The sequence below is a fragment of the Aulostomus chinensis genome, chromosome 15 (assembly GCF_037954235.1).
Source record: "Aulostomus chinensis isolate RoL2024-O1b breed Wild chromosome 15, RoL_Achi_v1.0, whole genome shotgun sequence".
Taxonomy (NCBI): domain Eukaryota; kingdom Metazoa; phylum Chordata; class Actinopteri; order Syngnathiformes; family Aulostomidae; genus Aulostomus; species Aulostomus chinensis.
In genome coordinates, this window is record NC_141334.1 from 17033286 (window position 1) to 17052499 (window position 19214).

At 39.5% G+C, this 19214-nt stretch overlaps 2 protein-coding genes across 15 annotated transcripts; one reads left to right on the forward strand and one right to left on the reverse strand.

Annotated features, from left to right (window-relative positions):
* The first annotated feature begins 1041 nt into the window (after window positions 1–1041).
* On the forward strand, window positions 1042–10945 carry tmlhe (trimethyllysine hydroxylase, epsilon). Of its 9 annotated transcripts, none has more exons than XM_086226156.1 (8): window positions 1042–1160; window positions 1360–1492; window positions 1568–1744; window positions 7182–7461; window positions 7552–7671; window positions 9297–9533; window positions 9625–9763; window positions 9885–10945. In XM_086226156.1, exons 2-8 carry the CDS (start codon window positions 1360–1362, stop codon window positions 10014–10016), a joined length of 1218 nt encoding a protein of 405 aa, XP_086082282.1. In that variant the 5' UTR covers window positions 1042–1160; the 3' UTR covers window positions 10017–10945. The 9 variants fall into 9 exon arrangements, with proteins under 9 accessions (XP_086082282.1, XP_086082286.1, XP_086082281.1 ...); XM_086226160.1 differs by having other exon boundaries at window positions 1582–1744; XM_086226155.1 differs by having other exon boundaries at window positions 1066–1282.
* A 1010-nt stretch (window positions 10946–11955) lies between these two features.
* Window positions 11956–18967, reverse strand: LOC147248960 (V-set and immunoglobulin domain-containing protein 1-like). Of its 6 annotated transcripts, none has more exons than XM_086226567.1 (9): window positions 18781–18967; window positions 18630–18687; window positions 16886–17813; window positions 16585–16708; window positions 15592–15799; window positions 12959–13114; window positions 12769–12885; window positions 12526–12670; window positions 11956–12440 (listed from the first exon to the last, which is right to left on the reverse strand). In XM_086226567.1, exons 4-9 carry the CDS (start codon window positions 16597–16599, stop codon window positions 12350–12352), a joined length of 732 nt encoding a protein of 243 aa, XP_086082693.1. In that variant the 5' UTR covers window positions 16600–16708; window positions 16886–17813; window positions 18630–18687; window positions 18781–18967; the 3' UTR covers window positions 11956–12349. The 6 variants fall into 6 exon arrangements, with proteins under 6 accessions (XP_086082693.1, XP_086082690.1, XP_086082691.1 ...); XM_086226564.1 differs by having other exon boundaries at window positions 16585–16745; XM_086226565.1 differs by having other exon boundaries at window positions 16585–16745; window positions 18867–18933.
* Window positions 18968–19214: the final 247 nt, after the last annotated feature.

Genomic DNA, 19214 nt, shown 5'->3' on the forward strand with positions numbered 1-19214 from the left:
ACACTTTTCACCCAACATGGCTAAACAGCACCATAAAATACAGCTTTCAAACAGATGAAGGCAGATTTACAAAATTGCTAAACATCTGTAAGTTTAGCTTGAGGGGCATGATTCTACGCTCCTGTGATGCAGTCAGAAACGATGTCGTCACCGGGCTCGGTGTCGTTGGAGTGGAGTTGTTTGCTGAGTTAATAAAGATCAAGATTTATAATCAGGTCTTCGTACTGCCTCTTCCAAGCATGTTGCCAGACAGACGGCTGCCAGCGCTGCGGGCTGGCAGCCATCAGCTGGTGACGTAGCAGATTCCGGGGCTGTGGTGGCAGCTGACCCAAACAGCAGCTGCAGCCATGAAAGGTCCCAGACAGAGAGAGAGAAGGTCACCTTTCTGGCTCAAAGTCTTTCTACTTTCTAGAAAACTCAGATACAGATCTTCTGAGACACCTGACAAAGCTTAAGAAAGGTATTTGAATCCAACCTGGTGTGCTTCTTTTTTTTTTTTTTTTAAGAAAATGGAGCTACAGAACGCTTACATTCATCTCAGTCCACTTCTCTCAATCATGTCAAGGTTAGGCTCAGAACCCTTCTGATTAGCCAAACTTAACAATCTAAACAACTCCTTTTTTAAAATTCATCTTAATTTGTACTTTACGTCTCTCAGCAATTGGTCTGAAGTGAGATTAATTCAATAAACTCCTTGACATTCATGATCTGTCCTGTACAGTTTGCTTCTTATTGCAGTCATTTCCATTGTATTTGCTAGTTGATAATCCCCCCCCCCCCCCCCCACCAAAAAATGTTGTTGCCTTTGGAAGTGCGATTGAGATATTTGGTTTGAAATTGATTTGATTTCTTTATATACTTTAAGAAAACATATTCACTTATCATCTGACAAGTATTAGTATTAGTATGAGCATTAGTATTAGTATTAGTATTAGCATTAGTATGAGCATTAGTATTAGTATTAGTATTCAGCCAGGTTTGATGAAGTCAGATCGTGAATGAAATGAGTACTGGACGATAGGGGGGCGGGTGTTGTGCCAACATCCGGGTATTCACGTAAAGGAAACGACGCTTGAGCCAGATAGTTCCGCCGATGTCTGACATGCTCATGATAGTGACGTTGTACAATTAAACTCGAAAAACCCGCGGAGCTATAAAGTGTAATGTATAATCTCTCTCTCTCTCTCGCTCTCTCTGAGATGAAGGAATCACCTGTGTGAAAAAGGGGAAGAAGAAAGCGCACGTCTCCTCTTTGCATCCTGGTCTTCAAGAACTTTTAGCTGTATTCAGTTTGTTTTATAATTATCATCATCATTATTGTTTTATCGTTATTATTATCATTCTTTTTGCATGTTTAAGATGTTCCGGAGGTTTAACACCCACCTGCGACCCGCAGTGAAACAGCTATTCAGACACACGCTAATCCCGTGGAGACCCAAGATCCAGAGCGCTGCACCCCCGGCAGCTCTCCACTTGCTCGATGACTGTCTTGGTGAGTTGAATGGCATTTTAGCGGTCTCTTACAACAAACAGCCTTATTGTTCAGTTTTGCATATGAATCCATCAGTGGTTCACTACAAGGGGACGCGGATGCATTTGAACTACGTGTGGCTGAGGGATCACTGCCGATCAGCCGCCTCTTACAACTCCAAGACCAACCAGAGGAACCTGGACACAGGCGCTATTGACCTCAGCATTCGTCCTGATCACACCTCGGTGGAGGATGACCATCTCCTCCTCACTTGTAAGTCTGTTATTTGAACTAAACTTCCAAAGTAAAGCTTTAGGGAACAGAAAGGTGGGTTGCAGGTGGTGGCCGGAGTTCTACATTGACTCTAAATCAGGGGTGGGCAATCATGTGCCATGGAGGGCCGTATGTATGCAGGTTTTCCTTCCAACCAAACACTTTAACTGGTGATTTCACTGATTAACACTCTTCTGTGGCTGAAGGTGTGTTAATCAGTGGAGTCACCTGTTGAAGTGTTTGGCACATGATTGCCCGCCCCTGCTCTTAATAGTCCGATCAAGACAATACCAGTCATAAAACAATGACACACAGTCAGCCAGGTTCACTACTTAGCAATTTGTACTGTTGCTTAACCCTGTATTCAGGTTGTGGGTCCATTTGTGCTCATGATCTCAAAGCTCAAAGCCTCCAAGCTGTATAACAATAACAGTAAACCCTGTCCCAGTGGAGTATAAATCCACTATAGGATGTCTGTGTAGGTTCTCATTCATCCAGGTCATCGTAGGTCGAAGCGAAGTAAAATCTGGTCAACTGGACGTAAGTTTATCTTGAAGACGTTTCACCTCTCATCCGAGAGGCTTCTTCAGTTCTAGCTGAAAGACCCATGTGGAACGGCTGATGCCAACACAGCCCATTAGCACCTGAGTGGTCTGTGAAACTCCCTAACGACCACCCCTGAAACTCCCTCACACCTCACAACGACTGTCGTTTGGGGAGGCCAGGTGAGTCTCGGGAGGGTCGTTTCCACCACAATAGCACTGACCACTCCCACATAGGTTTATAAGCTGGAGCTTCCACACTCTTCACTAGAACTGAAGAAGCCTCTCGGATGAGAGGTGAAACGTCTTCAAGATAAACTTACGTCCAGTTGACCAGATTTTACTTCGCTTCGATCCACTATAGGATGCTAGCTAGTACCAGTGTCACATTATGAAACTGTCACGCATAGTCTGCTGTTTGCACGATACATAATTCCGAACATCAGCTGATAAAGAAATGCATTTTCAAGGCATAACTGCAGTAAGGTGAATTCAGCTAAACCTTATTTCAAAAGAAAAATCAATTCGTAACTATGTTAACCATATTTTAATGGATTTTTCTTCAGCCAATGCCGCAAAAACTGGTCTGATAGTTTCTGCATAATCCTGCAAAAAGACAGTCAACAAACAACTCTGAGAACTGATTACCTCTTTGGAGTAATCGGTGACAAAACTGTCATGAGTGGGTGGAATAACAAAGCTAACAGCTCTAGGCAGAGTGCCTAAAAACATGTTTTTGTCTTCTTTTGCGCGTAACAAAAAAAGTCAGCTGACAAGAGATCTACATTTGATCTAATTGCATCCAGTCATATGTTATGTATTTGTGTATTGTGTTAGTTAGCAATTCTACAGTGACCCTGAGAACACACGCTAATAAAAAAGGCTTAATCGAACTGACATCTTCAGGGTCCTTGTTTGTAGTATGCTTCTTTTGTGTTCTGTTTTGTGTGTGTGTGTGTGTGTGTGTGTGTTTGACCATGTGTTGTGAAGATGTTTTTTTCTTTTCAATGTTCGTCCTCTCCAGAACCAGAGAAGACACTGGATACCCATTCACTCCACTGTGTGCGTTAGGGAGCTGAGACTCACGGGGTCCGCTCGTCAGCTTAGCGCAATCGATGGTAGTGGATGGGAAGTGTTAGCATACTTTAGTCAAAAGTCAAGTGAACTGAATTTCTACTAAGCAGAGGGACTGCTGCTACTAATCGTGGCTCATGTTGTAAGAGAGGATGAGGAGAACTACTTCTGGATAAACCAATATCCTGAACCTTATAGATTTGTTGACTTGTTGACAAAGTTATGCTAACATTTCCCACCCTCTACCATTCATTGTGCTTAGCTGGTCTCAGTGGGTTTCAGTTCCGTACTGCATGGAGGAGAGAAGGGTATGTACATTCTTGTCTGGCTCTGGGGAGGATGGACAATATGCATATTTCCTAAAAAGTTGGCGTGGTTCCTCAGCTGATCTGTATGGGCCTCTGTATTATTTGGAGATATCCCAGCTTGTTTTAAACTTCAGAGCACACAAAGTGAAATGCATATCAGACTAATGATACCTGATCTGTCATTTGAAAATAGCAGTCACTAAAGTGCAAAAAACAAACCCAATGAAGATCTAAACTAGGGCTGCAGCTATCAATTCTTTTAGTAATCGAGTAATCTATGGATTATTCTGGTGATTAATCGAGTAATCTATGGATTATTCTGGTGATTAATCGAGTAATATATTGATTATTCTGGTGATTAATCGAGTAATCTCGATCTGGCAATTAAGTAATATATTGATTATTCTGGTGATTAATCGAGTAATCTATGGATTATTCTGGCAATTAATCAAGTAATCTATGGATTATTCTGGCAATTAATCAAGTAATCTATGGATTGTTCTGGTGATTAATCGAGTAATCTGGATTATTCTGGTGATTAATCGAGTAATCTATGGATTATTCTGGTGATTAATCGAGTAATCTATGGATTATTCTGGTGATTAATCGAGTAATATATTGATTATTCTGGTGATTAATCGAGTAATCTCGATCTGGCAATTAAGTAATATAGTGATTATTCTGGTGATTAATCGAGTAATCTATGGATTATTCTGGCAATTAATCAAGAAATATATTGATTATTCTGGTGATTAATGGAGTAATCTCGATCTGGCAATTAATGAAGTAATATATTGATTATTCTGGTGATTAATCGAGTAATCACATAAGAAGTATTGTACATACTGCAATTTTTTCGATTACGATACTTTGCTTTATTGAAGAGCACTGGTATTATACAAAAGAGAAAAGACGAGTCTCGTAAATGGACAAGTATGACATGCTAATGCAGAAGTACTAAAGGAACTTCCAGCATGCCACCTTTTCTCCTCTCATGAGTTTGCGTGTCTGTATTTCGTAATCAAAAAACAACAGTAAGAGAGACATTAAAGTACAACAAAAGCAATCAAAATGTTGATTTTTCCAAAAAAGGGAACAATTACATGCAAGATTATTAATTGTAATTTTTACATTGTGGTATTAATGCTTTTACTTAAGTAAAGGATCTGAGTACTTTTTCCATCACAACAGGTCGGTGACTCTCTGAGGCTCAGTAAACAGTGTTTTATTTAAGGCGGCCTGCCACATTCAAACACCGGCACCATGACATGATTTTCTATTTTAGAGATGCACACCTTTCTTGGTCTGTCCAGAAGGGAACTCGTTATTTGCACAACTCTCGTGAGATTTTTGAGCGTTGTTTCTACTAAAATAATCAAACTCACATGATCTTTCATGGGTCCAGGGTTCCCTTCTAGACACGACCCTCTCTGTCTTTCTGTCAAAGTAATAATAATAATAATAATAATAATAATACTTTATTAATCCCACACAGGGGAAATTGATATAGTTTCAGCAGCATTTACAGAGGGAAGAAGAAAGGATAATATAAATTAAAAGAGAGAAAATGCTAATGAAATAAGAAACAAAAAAAAACTAAGATAAATAAAATATTAACATTTATATTGTAAAATGTACAACTTACCAAAATTGCAATAATAATGACATAATGAATTATAATGACAGCAGACTGTCCGTGAACAGCTTGATGTTACACTCTGCAGTGTTTCACACACACAGACTTTATTTGTGTGGACACTCTGGTATAGTTTGTGACCAGTTTTGGCATTTTTGTTTTTTTTAATGTGTATGAGAGGATGACAGCATCCTCGAAGGATGAGTGATCAGTCTGTCCCCCTCTCCTCCCTCACCTGTTCCCTCTGCTCTGAGAAGCTCAGAGCTCACAGACTCTCCTGGTCAATGTAAAGGCCTCATAATGTGTGTGTGTGCGTGTATACTGCATGTGCGCGTAGGAACCGCATTGATGCAGAGAGGAGAGACGCTGCAGCCGTTTGATAATAAATTGTATCAAAACTTAAGCTTATCAATAATCTGGTTTTAAATAATTCATCCGTTTTAATACCGAATTTCAGTGCCCACCCCGACGAGCAAATCAAAGCACAGTTTTTTAAACTCGAGGAATTTTAGTCATGGAATTACTTGAGTTACTCAAGGAATCGTTTCATCCCAAAATCTAAACACCAAGTAGCCAGCTGAGCTCTCACCTTGTACCTTTCTTGTCAGGCTCGTCTCTAGGAGTAGATGAGATTCATCAACCAACCCCACTTGTAACAAAGATGTGATTCATTTGAATGCGTGCTGACATTCATTGTTAGCTCAGCACGTATGTTGAAACAGCACACAGGGACGTAACTACGAGTGACTGGTATGGTCGGTTCTCCCTGATGATGGTTTACAATGTGAAGATTCACTCTGTTGTCTATAGTGAAATAGCACTCTTGACTGTTGACTGTTGTAAAAGAGACTGTCACAAGACACTCTGACAAATAAAGATGGTGCCAAAAAACATATTTGCTGTTGGTGGTTTTAAAAGGACTGTATTGTGTCTCCACATTGCAGCCTGCCCTAACATGCAACCTTGCTAATTCATGTGGGATTCAGTGCTGTCCCCTAAGAGTAGGAGGAATAAACAATCCCAGAGCACAGCGGTGCGGAGTAGCAACAGATGTTGCAATGTTGCTTCCCAATAACAACCTTTGGTTTCATTTCCAACAGCTCTGAGATGAGCAGGGGGATAACTGAAGTCCTGGAATATTCTGTGTTTAAATTAGGAAACACAATATTTACACTGGCAGTGATGATGACGATGCGTTTACTCTCTCTGGGTATCTGTCTCCCTCTGTTGTCCTAAAAACTGACGCCTCCCCGTAGGCTCCGGGGCTCCAGTGTCTGTAAAGAATGGACTGTCACAATGGATTAATGTACACGACAGAGCAGCACTGCACCTTGCATAAAGTGACAAATGCTCGACCGCTAGCCTCAAGACAGGTGATGATAATGCAGAGACTCCTGGGGGCATACAGGCCATCTCCTGTTAGTGGCAAAACTTCAAGGACAGAGGGATTTTAGCTTTGTTGAGATGGGCAGATTTAATGCTCCAGATCTTGTGTGTTCTGGACAGAATGGCTTAAAGAATATGATGATTACAGATTCTGATGTTTTTTTTTCTTTATACTTATACAGACTTGGTTTGTAAATCACATGACAGCAAACATGTATTAATGTTTAATTTACAAATGAGTAAGACAAATCAAAATCATGTCAGCCACAATATTAGAGAGAAGACTGTATAAATGAAGTATAGCTGAAGTCAGTGTGTTAGTGCCTTGGCACTGCTTTCATTTCTAAGGCCATGGGCTGCAAAAATAAGTCAGATCGTACTGAAATTGTGAGAAAATAACACATTTTCCAAACAAGTTTATGGTCCCAAGTTTTAAAAGCACCTTTCAAACACTGTGTCAAGGAAGAAACTTTTACTTTTCTGCATCCCAGGGCCTGGTGGTCACGTATCCAAGTACGCCCTTAGCTGGCTAGCAGAGAACAGCTATGAAGGAAAGAAGCAAAGCATCATCCAACCGCGTATCCTCTGGAATTCAGACATCTATAAGAATGCTAACGTACCTCATGCCAAATGGGAAAAGTTCATGAGCTGTGATGATGAACTCAAGAAGTTTCTGCAGAACTACCTTCTGTATGGGATCGCCTTTGTAGAAGACGTCCCCGTTACAGTGGAGGCCACAGAGGCGGTTACCCAGAGGGTCAGTCTCATCAGGTAGAAAAGGCTTCTTTTGCTTGATTCTATAGTGAAACCTCAACCTTCAAACACTTCATCTGCTTCTACTCTGTGTTAATCGTACACAAGGGAGACTACGTATGGAAGAATGTGGTGCTTAACATCAGATTTTTCCAGAGGAGACAGTGCCTACAGCCAGCTGGCCCTAGACCGTCACACGGACACATCGTACTTTCAGGAACCCTCCGGGTAGGTGAAGAAGCAAGAGCTGAATAACGGGCACTATCCACATTTGTTGTCATTATATTAAGCTATATATATATATATATATTTATATATAATTTATATATATATATATATATATATATATATATTTATATATAATTTATATATATATATATATATAATTTATATATATATATATAATTTATATATATATATATAATTTATATATATATAATTTATATATATAATTTATATATATATTTATATAATTTATATATATATATTTATATATATATATTTATATATATATATTTATATATATATTTATATATATATATTTATATATATATTTATATATATATATATTTATATATATATATATATTTATATATATATATTTATATATATATATTTATATATATATATTTATATATATATATATTATTTATATATATATTTATATATATATATATTTACATATATATATATATTTATATATATATATATATACATATATATATATATTTATTTATATATATATTTATATATATATATATATATATTTACATATATATATTTATTTATATATATTTATTTATATATATTTATTTATATATATTTATTTATATATATATTTATATATATTTATTTATATATATATTTATTTATATATATATTTATTTATATATATATTTATTTATATATATATTTATATATATTTATATATTTATATATATATATTTATATATATTTATATATATATATTTATATATATTTATATATATATATTCATATATATACACATATATATATATACACATATATACACATATATATATACACATATATATACATATATATACATATATACATATATATACATATACATACATATATACACATATACATACATATATACATACGTATATATACATACGTATATATACATATATATACATACGTATATATACATACGTATATATACATATATATACATACGTATATATACATACGTATATATACATATATATATACATACGTATATATACATATATACACATATATATATACGTATATATACATATATATACACATATATATATACATATATATACATATATACACACATACATATACACACACATATATATACATACATATATATACATACACATATATATACATACATATATATACACACACATATATATACACATATATATATACACACACACACATATATATACACACACATATATACACACACACACATATACATACACACACATATATACACACACACACATATACATACACACACATATATACACACACATATATATATACACCTATATATACACACACATATATATATACACATATATACACACATATATATACACACATATATACATACATATATATACACACATATATATACACACATATATATACACACATATATATACATATATACGTGTGTATATGTGTGTATATGTATATACACGTGTGTATATGTGTGTATATGTATATACACGTGTGTATATGTGTGTATATGTATATACACGTGTGTATATGTGTGTGTGTGTGTAATCAAACCCAACAAATGTTCTTCTAGCAACCCAAGCAACTGTTTTTCATGATCCCAGAATTCAGGTTTTCCACTGCCTCAAGCATGAGGGAACCGGAGGCAGGACTCTACTTGTGGATGGGTTCTATACAGCTGATAAACTACGGCAGCACTCAGCAGAGAGTTTTGAGCTGCTCAGCCGTGTACACATCAGACACGAATACATCGAAAACACTGACGGCCACCAAAACCACATAACAGGCACCGGTCCCCTGATCAACGTCTATCCTTGGAATAGTGAAGTTTACATGATCCGGTATGTCGCTCTCCAGCGTGAGTGAAATGTTTGAAACTTAGAAAGTTCACTGGCTGCTTTTTAAAAAAAAATATTTGTATTCATAAAACAGATACAACAACTATGACCGAGCCGTGATCAACACAATCCCGCATGACGTCGTTCAGCGCTGGTATGCGGCGCATCGAGAATTGACCACAGAATTGCGGCGGCTGGAGAACGAGCTTTGGGTGAAACTGACTCCAGGAAAAGTAAGACACCTCTCAAAAGGAAACGCCACAAAATATTTTTAATCAGTGACTAAAGTGTAATAGCACAATTCTGTGTCATTTAAAGATTCTTTTAGTTGAACTTTCACTTGTCTTTTATGAGGTGATTTTCATTGACAACTGGCGTGTCATGCATGGGAGGGAGTCTTTCACTGGCCTGCGGCAACTCTGCGGATGCTACCTGACCAGAGATGATGTTCTCAGCACTGCGCGTGGTTTTGGCCTGCAGGCGTGACAGGAAGGTCCCTTCACTCCTATGCTCTATCTGCTCTCCCGTTAATAAGGTCTGAAACCCACATCAACCATCTCACTCCCAGCGCAGGCGTCAACCAGCCACGACATTCAAATCAACAGGTGCTGCCAAAACAGCTCTGACTCCTCACTCTGCGCTACAAGAGGACTCCTGTCAACACCTTCGCAGTGAATCAAACAGATGAATGCAGCAGGTCATTTATTAGTTACAGAGGTGGCCAGCTTGAGTCTAATTGTCCTGCAGTAGATACAACACGCTAATTACCTCCAATCCTCTGTGCTTCCCTCTTTTTTTCTCTCTCGACTGTCCCGCAATTTTTGAACGCTCACCTACCCCAGACTGATGCACCGATAACCTGAGTGTCAGTGCCGGTCCACTGGTCTGATAACAATTAGGAAGTCTGGGGGAAAGATTATGAAGTCAGTAGAAGGCAAAGTGAAGTTGGCCGTCTCGACCGGTGTCAGTCTCTGAGGATATGCAGTTTGCATCCTTCGTCCATCTACCGTGAAGTGTAGATTTACATTGCAGCAATAAGCTTATGGGCATTGCAACAACTGGGTTGGCGAGGGTTTGAATATAAGGTATGCTAATCTGTGTGGGGGAAAAAAAATGCACCAGCGCTTTAAAAACTCATCTTTCTCCACATGCAACCCAGAGTTTGCTCCATATTCCACTGTCATCAGCTTCAACAACTTGCTCTTCACTTGCTGCCTTCTGATGAGCTCATCATTCAGCTTTTCTTTCGGTCCTTTTAATGTTTTAGTTGATCAGTATTTTTGTACCTTGCTCAGCTATTACTTTGTACCTGATGTTTATTGATAGAATGTTTATTATTTATTGTATAATGTTAATTCACCTGAAATAATTTTTGAATAAACCTTTTAACGTTTCAATGTGTGAATCCCCGAGTAACTTTTAACGTTGAGTCAGAGTTGAGAGCCGTCCACACCAAAAACCATAACCTCAATTTGTCCTAAAAATGGTAGGTTTCAGTGAGGGGCAGAGAGCCGGAGTCAGTATCTGTTGTCTGTGTTCACGGTGATCTGGATCGGCGACTAACTGTGAGAGTTCAGCTTTGATTTCAGAGAAGAAAGGAGTCATAAAAGAAAAACCTTCAGTATGAGAAGCCAAAGTCCAACAGTACAGTGTGTGTGTGTGTGTGTGTGTGTGTGTGATTATCAAGTGATCTGTGACGTTTTACGCTTTGTTCTAGACTGAACTGGATCAAGGGAGTAAAGTGAAGAACACGTGTATGTTCTTGATATGAAAAGAGACTTTGGACTGGAGCAGAGAAGCTCTTATCTTGAAGGAGTATTTGAGTGAAAAGGCCTGATGGGTTTTGTGCTCAGGAAGAGTTCACGTGGAACCACTTAAGCAAGCTTGAGGCAAAAACGAAGGAGCACAAAGTCAAAACAGGGTTGCTTGTGCTACACGTGATAAAAACCCTGACGTAGTTTTCTGTCTCCAGCCGTCCCCCCGCGAGGAATGAATGTGGTCTCACAAAGGGTTTATCAAATGTCCATTTCCTGAGTCATAGACTGCGGTTCTAAGGAAGTCTGCTGCCACCTAGATGAATATGGTCAAACTGGAGGAGTCACATGGTCCAGTGACTCCGTATGAAACATTTTCAATCATTATTCAGCATGATTTTATCATTATGGTCAGGAAGTTGCTGACTAAAACAGTTACATTTCATTCCTCTGTTGATCGGTCTGGCATTCCACTCAGCATCCCTCCTTTCTTAACAATGTACAAAGAAGCTATTAAAATTAAATGGTAGGATTTTAGTAATTCAAATTTTAATGTGTGACTTCTGACCTTATAAAAAAAAACAAAGATACATTTGTCACCTTCAGTGTTCTACGGAACCTCAGAGTGGCCATGGAGAGAGAGAGAGAGAGAGAGAGAGAGAGAGGAAAAGTCTTGGAGAAACACAATTTGATTTATTTGTTGCCACGACGTACACGATTGTATAAAACAAAATAATCAATGTGGGAGGAAGTTGTATTGTCTTATGTGATATTATCTTGTGGCCACAAATGAAATAAATTGTGCGAACAAGTTCCATCTCTGCTGTCACATTATAACCCTCTTTAAAAAAAAAACATACCAGCATTAGAAACAAGATAGAAATATTCCATGTTACAATCTAACTTGAACGTGAGAAGCGCTTCAGAGGTGTAATTGCTCATAGGTGTACGTTTTTAGAAACTGAAACATCAAAATGCCACTTTAAACGAGCAATGTTCTCCATCAGACTGATTACAAATGAACATCTTGTTGTTCATAACTGTGACGTTTCCACTGGGTCTTTTTTAGGCGTGTGGCTCATCTTCCTCATCATGGAGATTGCCGGCTGTGGTTGTCATGGTGACTGCTCCCTCCTGAGTCTGAGGAGAGCTCCTCCTAGTGGATACACGTAGAGTTGACGATACACCCCATAATTACACAATAAAGAATGAAACGTAACATGAAGAAGTTCAAATCTCACTTCATCTCGTTGGCTTCGGACGCTTTGACTGCTTTGTACTTCTTCCTCTTCAAAGTGTGAGCGATGAACCACACAACCAGGAAGATGAGGACACATCCCAGCAAAGCCCCGATCACTGCAGCAGCAATCACTCCGTCTGCTACTTCTACACACACAAACACACAGGTTTGAGGAAAAAAAAAAAAGGTTATTTGATCGTCATCTTGGTCTACTCAGATATTCTCAAAAAAAGAGGGAACCTACCAGGGCTCAGGTCTACAGTGCAGGTTGAAAATCCCACCACATTGGTAGCGTTGCACTGATACTCCCCAAACTGAAACTGCGATATGTTTTTGAACTCCAGTATTCCAGTTGTGGTCACTGAGGAAACAATGATAACAAAAGTGTGTACAAATACTCAAGTATATCTCAAGCACACACTCGCAGTACTCACTTCGTCCCAGTACAGGCCTCCTGGTCTTTGTCTGATCCAGTCTGATCCAGGTGTACTTCGGCCTGGGGCTGCCTTTCTCACTGTGGCAGGTCAGGGTGACCAGGTGGCCCGCTTCCACATCGCCGTGGACGGCGCAGTAAGGAACAGAGGGCTTCTCTGAGAGACCGCACAGTTACTTTAGATTAGATCCACTTGACATTGGAGCATTTCAGCCAAAAGCATTGGAAGGAAAGAAGAAGTCCGGAATTAAGTATAATTTTGATTTCCATAACTGTGTTACACTCATATTTGTCATCATTTTCATATGTGTGTACATGACAGCCCAACTTGCGACATCACGTCCCCCTGGAATAGATCAACTGGAATGAACTGGACATTTTTGGAGAACGATCAGAACGTTTCAGCACACCAATCTGTGTTCGCCCGTGTACTCGACTGATCTAAGTTTAGTGTCTAAAGTTGATCTTTTTTCACACGCATACTGCTGATTCATCTCAAGAAAAGTTTGTAAATGATACTTAGAAATAAAGAAATATTTAGAGTTTTCGTAGAAGTAGTTGAAGTAGTAGGAATAGTACGGTGTAGTTCTGCCCACTCAAAAAAGACCTGGACGTCGGTTGACTTTGGAACATTGACAATTTTCAAATTTGAGGAAATGGCAGTCAAACACGATGTCACGTGTGTCTCTTATCAGGCGGTTAAGCAGGAAGTGTGTTGGGAGTGTCCCTGCAACTTTGTTCTGACTTACAACGGGTTCCTTATTTAGGCGTTGGGGGTTAAAATTTATACTTCAATGTGTTTAAATGTTAAGGAAGTATTGACTGTTAGACTGCATGAAGCATGTAGGAAGGACATGTCAAATGTCATACCAAAATAATATCTAAGCGTGATGAGAACCATCTATGATTGCATGATAATAAACATGAACACATGCATGAACAATCATAGGTCTCGAATGCATGCGTCACATTCAGAGTGTGGAGTGTGTTCTGCAAACGTAGCCAAGGTACAAATGTGGTTAGAATGCAGCAAACACTGATAGATATACTCTGTATGCAGTACCAGGATGCAGTCACAGTCCTACTCTAATTTCCAGCACTGACAATGAAGAGACTGCTGCAGTAACCATGGAAACGGCTGAGGATACTGAGGCCTGCAAGGTTGTCCTGGTAACTCAGTGAATGAGAGGATTCAAATTGGATGTATTTCCCTAGTCAGACTATGCAGGGCCATGATTTTAATCTGTTAGCTAATGTTACGGTTCTGATCATGTAATCTCGCATGTAAAGTCTTCTTTTACGAGGGTTGGAGTAAGAGCTTAACAATAATTTACCAGGTGGTAGCACAGACCCTTCCACAAGTGAAAATACTGAGTGAAGCGCCACAAGACTTTTTTCTTTTTTTTTAACCATCTAAAAGGTGTTTCAAGGTCTGGCAGCCCACATGTTAACATGACACAGAGAACAGAACCCAGAGCACACGTTAACACGAAAAGAACCAGTTTCCTCCTCCGTGATGCTGAAATTCAAGTGAGTCTACCGATGATGGGTGTGGACCTGTACACACGGACCTTGTTAAGACTGCAGGCAAATCGGTTTCTAACAACCATCAGAAATCGCTTCTTTTACTGTCCACACTGTTCTTTGCAAGTGAGGAATTCAGATTTGTTGTGCGCAGACAGCCGTTCTACGAGGCTCAGTCTTAATTTGGCATATTAGCATAAAGGAAAAGGTTGCTAGTGACACAGAAGACACTTTGCAATCCTATTTGAGCATCCAGACTATGATGAGTCTGAAGGAAAAGGATCTGATTAGATTTCCAAGAATCTTTAAATATGAATTTCACCTGTTTTTTTTTTCTTTGCTGTTCAGACTATCAAATATAAATCTGGATACAGTACTGATATCCCCAAACTTTTATTTTGGCTGGCAGGCTGAATACGGCCTTATAATTCTCCACCCCTCAGTGTGTTTTGTATATTTTCGACCAGACATGATCATCCTGTCAGATTCCACCAAGCCGTTGATCATACTGGAGCACACAGTGCCCTGGGAAGAGCGCATGGACGAGGCCAACGAGAGAAAGCGTGCCAAGTACCAGGAGCTGGTAGAAGAATGCAGGAGGCGGGGCTGGAGAACTCGCTGTGAGTCTCTGGAGGTGGGCTGCCGAGGATTTGCAGGGCGTTCACTCAGCAAAGTGTTCACGCTGCTGGGCCTCACCGGGGAGGCAAAGAGGAAGGCTATCAGATCCGCTACAGAAGCCGCAGAGAAAGCCACAAGGTGGCTATGGATCAAGAGGGCAGATCCGTGGGGAAATGCTGCTGGGACACAGGTTGGGGTCTGATCAACCCCGGTCGGGTCGCCTGGACGAGGGTGTCTGATGTTGAAAGACCCGAAACACCCAATGACCCCAGGTTACATCACTGATGATGTGTCCCAGCGCATCTGCAAGACGTATCTTTCACCTTACTTTGGATGATGAATGAATGATTAATTGTTCAGGCCTTCTTAAGTTACATCAAATCTCAATCTACAACATTTAAACATCCTGTTTTTATTTATTTTTTCATAAAAATAGTGTGCTAAAAAGAGAAACATGGAATTTGCCAGCGTAACAAAGTTAATCAAACTTACCGAGAACGTTCACGATGATATTGACCTGAGTCTGTCCTTCGATGTCGGGGAGGTTGTGAACCTCGCAGGAGTAGACTCCGGAGTCTGATGGTTGCATGTTGCTTATGATTATTGAGGCGTTTTTGGTCGTTCCAGGAGCAGAGGGAGGCTGAAGTCGGTCCTCATACCCTTTGGGAATGACATCCGTCCCTGCTTGATAGTAAAATATCTGCAAGAACATTAAAAAGCGTTTACATTTACAAGGTTACATGTGCGTGTCTTTTTTTTTTTTAATTGAACGAATTGAATTTGCTGCTGCTGGTTACATTTGCATCATCAAAGCGGTTCTTACCTATGATTAAAAAAATAGTAAAAGTGGTCAATTCTAAAACAACTACACAAGTTTGGGCCTAAAGTAATTACTTTTTAGTGTAGTTATAGCAGTTGTGTGGTAATGTTTTATCTTGGAGAATTAAAAAAAAAAACAAAAAACATCCCACCCTGTTGATTCGGTCAAACTCTGACTAATAATCCTACATTAATATCTGAATGGGGCTTGTTACATCTGGTCTTATCTCAGGTTTCAGTCACAGGTTTTGTTTTCGCAGCAAGGTGTGTTTCCAGCCGTTGGGCAAGAACACACAGAAAAAGCGTGTTATTTCTGACGTGTGTTATTTTCAGGCGTTTTTAGTCAAAGTGCAAGAGTCTTTTTAGAAGTATTTTGATTAATATTTAAAATTTGAATATCCTACAAATATCCCACAGTTGTGATATCCCAGTTGAACCGTTGCAGTTCAATAACAGAAAAGACATGCCCGTCCTCCAGCCATATTTTGGTATACAACAATCATCTTGACCTCTAGGGCAAAGCAAACTTTCCAAAAAAAAAACAAAAACAAAAAAAAAGATTCAATGTCTCACTGCCTTTTAAAATTATTAAAACAAGACAAGAAAAAGATGGAACGTTTGTGTTAACTCAAGTTTGCACATTTGATCTGAGCAGCGCGGGTCTACCGGTTGCGGTGACATGGAGGATGTTGAATCGAAGCTCCACTGGATGGTCAGGCTGGTGGTCTCGTGTGAAGTCTGAAAGTTGCACTGGAGAAGGACACTGTGTCCCCGCGTGACATTGACGTACCTGTGCGGGGTTGTGACTGTGATCAACTCTGCACATCCTACAAAATGACAAGTTCACAGCTTTCAAGCGTCAGTGGTTTGATTTAAAATGGTTCCTTCTTTCTTAGCGGCCATATTTCATGGGGAACAATGCATATATAAAAAAAATCACAAGATGAAGATGCATAAATGTAATTACCTATTAGGCTAATAAGCACCACCAAGGTCAGCTTGGAGCACATCTTCGTTCCGGAGTCTTGACTGACCAACTCTTGAGAGTAGCGCTCGTGGAGTGATGTTACACTGAGAGGCTGGTAAGGTACATTATACCAGGTAATGGACTGGCTGATACTGTGCACGTTGATAACACAATGTTTGCATATCCATGTTTGCCAGACTGGGTGGGGATACTTCTGTGTATTGAAAAAGACAAAAAACAAAACACAAAACCCCCCAAAATCCACGTTCCCAGCAGCAGTAGAAGATGAGAATGAGATTATTTCTAGTCTTGGAAGTCATCTTGAGTGAACACTGAGCGTTTTAAATAAGTCAGTGGAGGTTACATGATGTGTGTATTCCAAGGTGTTGTGTGGCAGGTTTAGACCACACTGTGTTGTCAGGCTGATTTGTCCTGATGCATTTTTCAGTATTTTGGCAGTACTTTAGCTCCAGTTCATACTGCATCCTCTTCGTCTTGTAGGTCATTCTGGGTCAGGGCTTCTGGCAAAGGAATTAATGTAATTTAATTTCCACCTGGCCTTTATCGCTTGCCTTAAGGAAGTGTAAGCCAAGGCAATGCAACATGCTGCTTATCATTGGGGAGTTCACTCCCTGGTGCTGCATACTTAATAAAGACAGTTTCACCTTGGTCGTTTTCACACCGTGTAAAGCACAACGCTGACAAAGAGCGAGACACTGAATCACACATGATTAATTGTCTACAATTACCAGAAGCTGACACAAGTGATTAGCAGTGTGGGTAATGTTGATCAGGGGTGACTGGACGGGGTGAGGGAGAAGTGGAGGGAGGCTTGTAGGGCTCGTTATCCACAGGATACTTGCGTGACAGGTCAGGAAGTTAGACCATCTCCGTGTCTGAGCCTCATCTGAGCAACACGTGTTGGCAGCTGTGGGTTTGGGCAGAAGTGTACGGTGCAACAAGAAGAGACAGACTTTTAAATAAATGAAATCAACAGCATGACTCATGACCAAGTGATCAGCATCAACGCCGCCATCGAGAAACATTTATGAAGAATTAAGTTGCCGGTAGGAGTAAATAAGTGATAAGAAAGGAATGGATGAATGTTGCATCGGAATAAAATCAATAAAAAATGAACGAAATCATCAATCATGCATGGATTTGATGAAATTTTAGAACCGTGTTATCCATACAGACACATTAAAGGGGGGGGGGGCGGAATAAATGAGTGAACAAACGAATGAATGCAGATGTTTCCACGGAAACTCAATCCAGGATTTTGGAGCGACGTGTTTGCCGGATATTCTGAGGGAGTATCCTTTGGAAGAGCGGTGTAAATGCCTTTGTTACTAAAACACGTCCGTACATTATTCATCAAAGTAAATAATTGCTGCAAAATGCGCATCTGTTCAAAGGTTCCCTTTGTATTAAAAATAAATTAAAGCTGAGTAAGAGCCGTGTAAGGCAGAGCTGAGCTAAACGCTTGCCTGCGTCGGCGTGGCAGTGTTCAGCGTACCACGGTGGCTGCTTTGCTGATCAGCACTATAGAAAATGTCATTAACTTTGCTTATTTAGACTTGTTTTTATCACGAAGCAACTGAAAACTTTGGTTTGCTCTTTGACTCATTCAAATGAATCATCTGGGCACCGCGGGTATTTGCTCCGGTGTGTATTTATTATAATTCTAGTTTTACTTTGCTACAGGTCGAAGACTCTTTATCATATTAGCATTAATAATAATTACCCGTCCCTAAATGCCTCCACCAAGTTCAGAAGAAATAGACCCCTCTTTTTATGCGATCCTGCAGACAGACAGACAAACCGACAGCATTCGAAACATTATTTTGCAGATTTAAATGCCATAATAAAGAAATACTAACTAATGATAAGCCTACAGTTTTTAGATGGTTGCCATTTTGCAAGCTGCTCTCCTACACTGGGATAAACGTGGTTTAGCCCTGGAAGTGTGTCCTCCACAAACCTCATGCAGGATTCAGTGAAATACCTCCACAGATGATTATTCATCCTCCCACTACTACCAGTGTTTCCATGTAAGCAGACTGGAGGTGTGAGGAGGAGGAGGAGGTGTGAATCAGAGCTTTGGCACCATGAGAGTACACATTTGAGGCGTGGCCGGCTTTTCTCTCCTATTTGATTTGATTTGAGCCATTGATGGTAACTTTTACATTGAACAATAGCATAAGAACAAGTGGGTGTCGATTGATAATATATTGATTAATATATAGAGACTCGCTGTATGTACATGCATGCGTGTGCACTGTAACTGCAGTTCTTTTAAAGTAAAGGATGCAGTTCAGACGATGGCCAG

Coding starts and splice junctions, on each gene's coding strand:
- LOC147248960 (XM_086226562.1), bottom strand. CDS start 17,931: ATGTTTCTCGATGGCGGCGTTGATGCTGATCACTTGGTCATGAGTCAT. Junction 15,800..16,584: donor CCTCCATGTCACCGCAACCG/GTAGACCCGCGC, acceptor ATGTTCTTGCAG/ATATTTTACTATCAAGCAGG. Junction 13,115..15,591: donor TATCATCGTGAACGTTCTCG/GTAAGTTTGATT, acceptor GCGGTCTCTCAG/AGAAGCCCTCTGTTCCTTAC.
- tmlhe (XM_086226151.1), top strand. CDS start 1,351: ATGTTTAAGATGTTCCGGAGGTTTAACACCCACCTGCGACCCGCAGTG. Junction 1,493..1,567: donor CTTGCTCGATGACTGTCTTG/GTGAGTTGAATG, acceptor TGAATCCATCAG/TGGTTCACTACAAGGGGACG. Junction 7,672..9,296: donor TACTTTCAGGAACCCTCCGG/GTAGGTGAAGAA, acceptor TCATGATCCCAG/AATTCAGGTTTTCCACTGCC.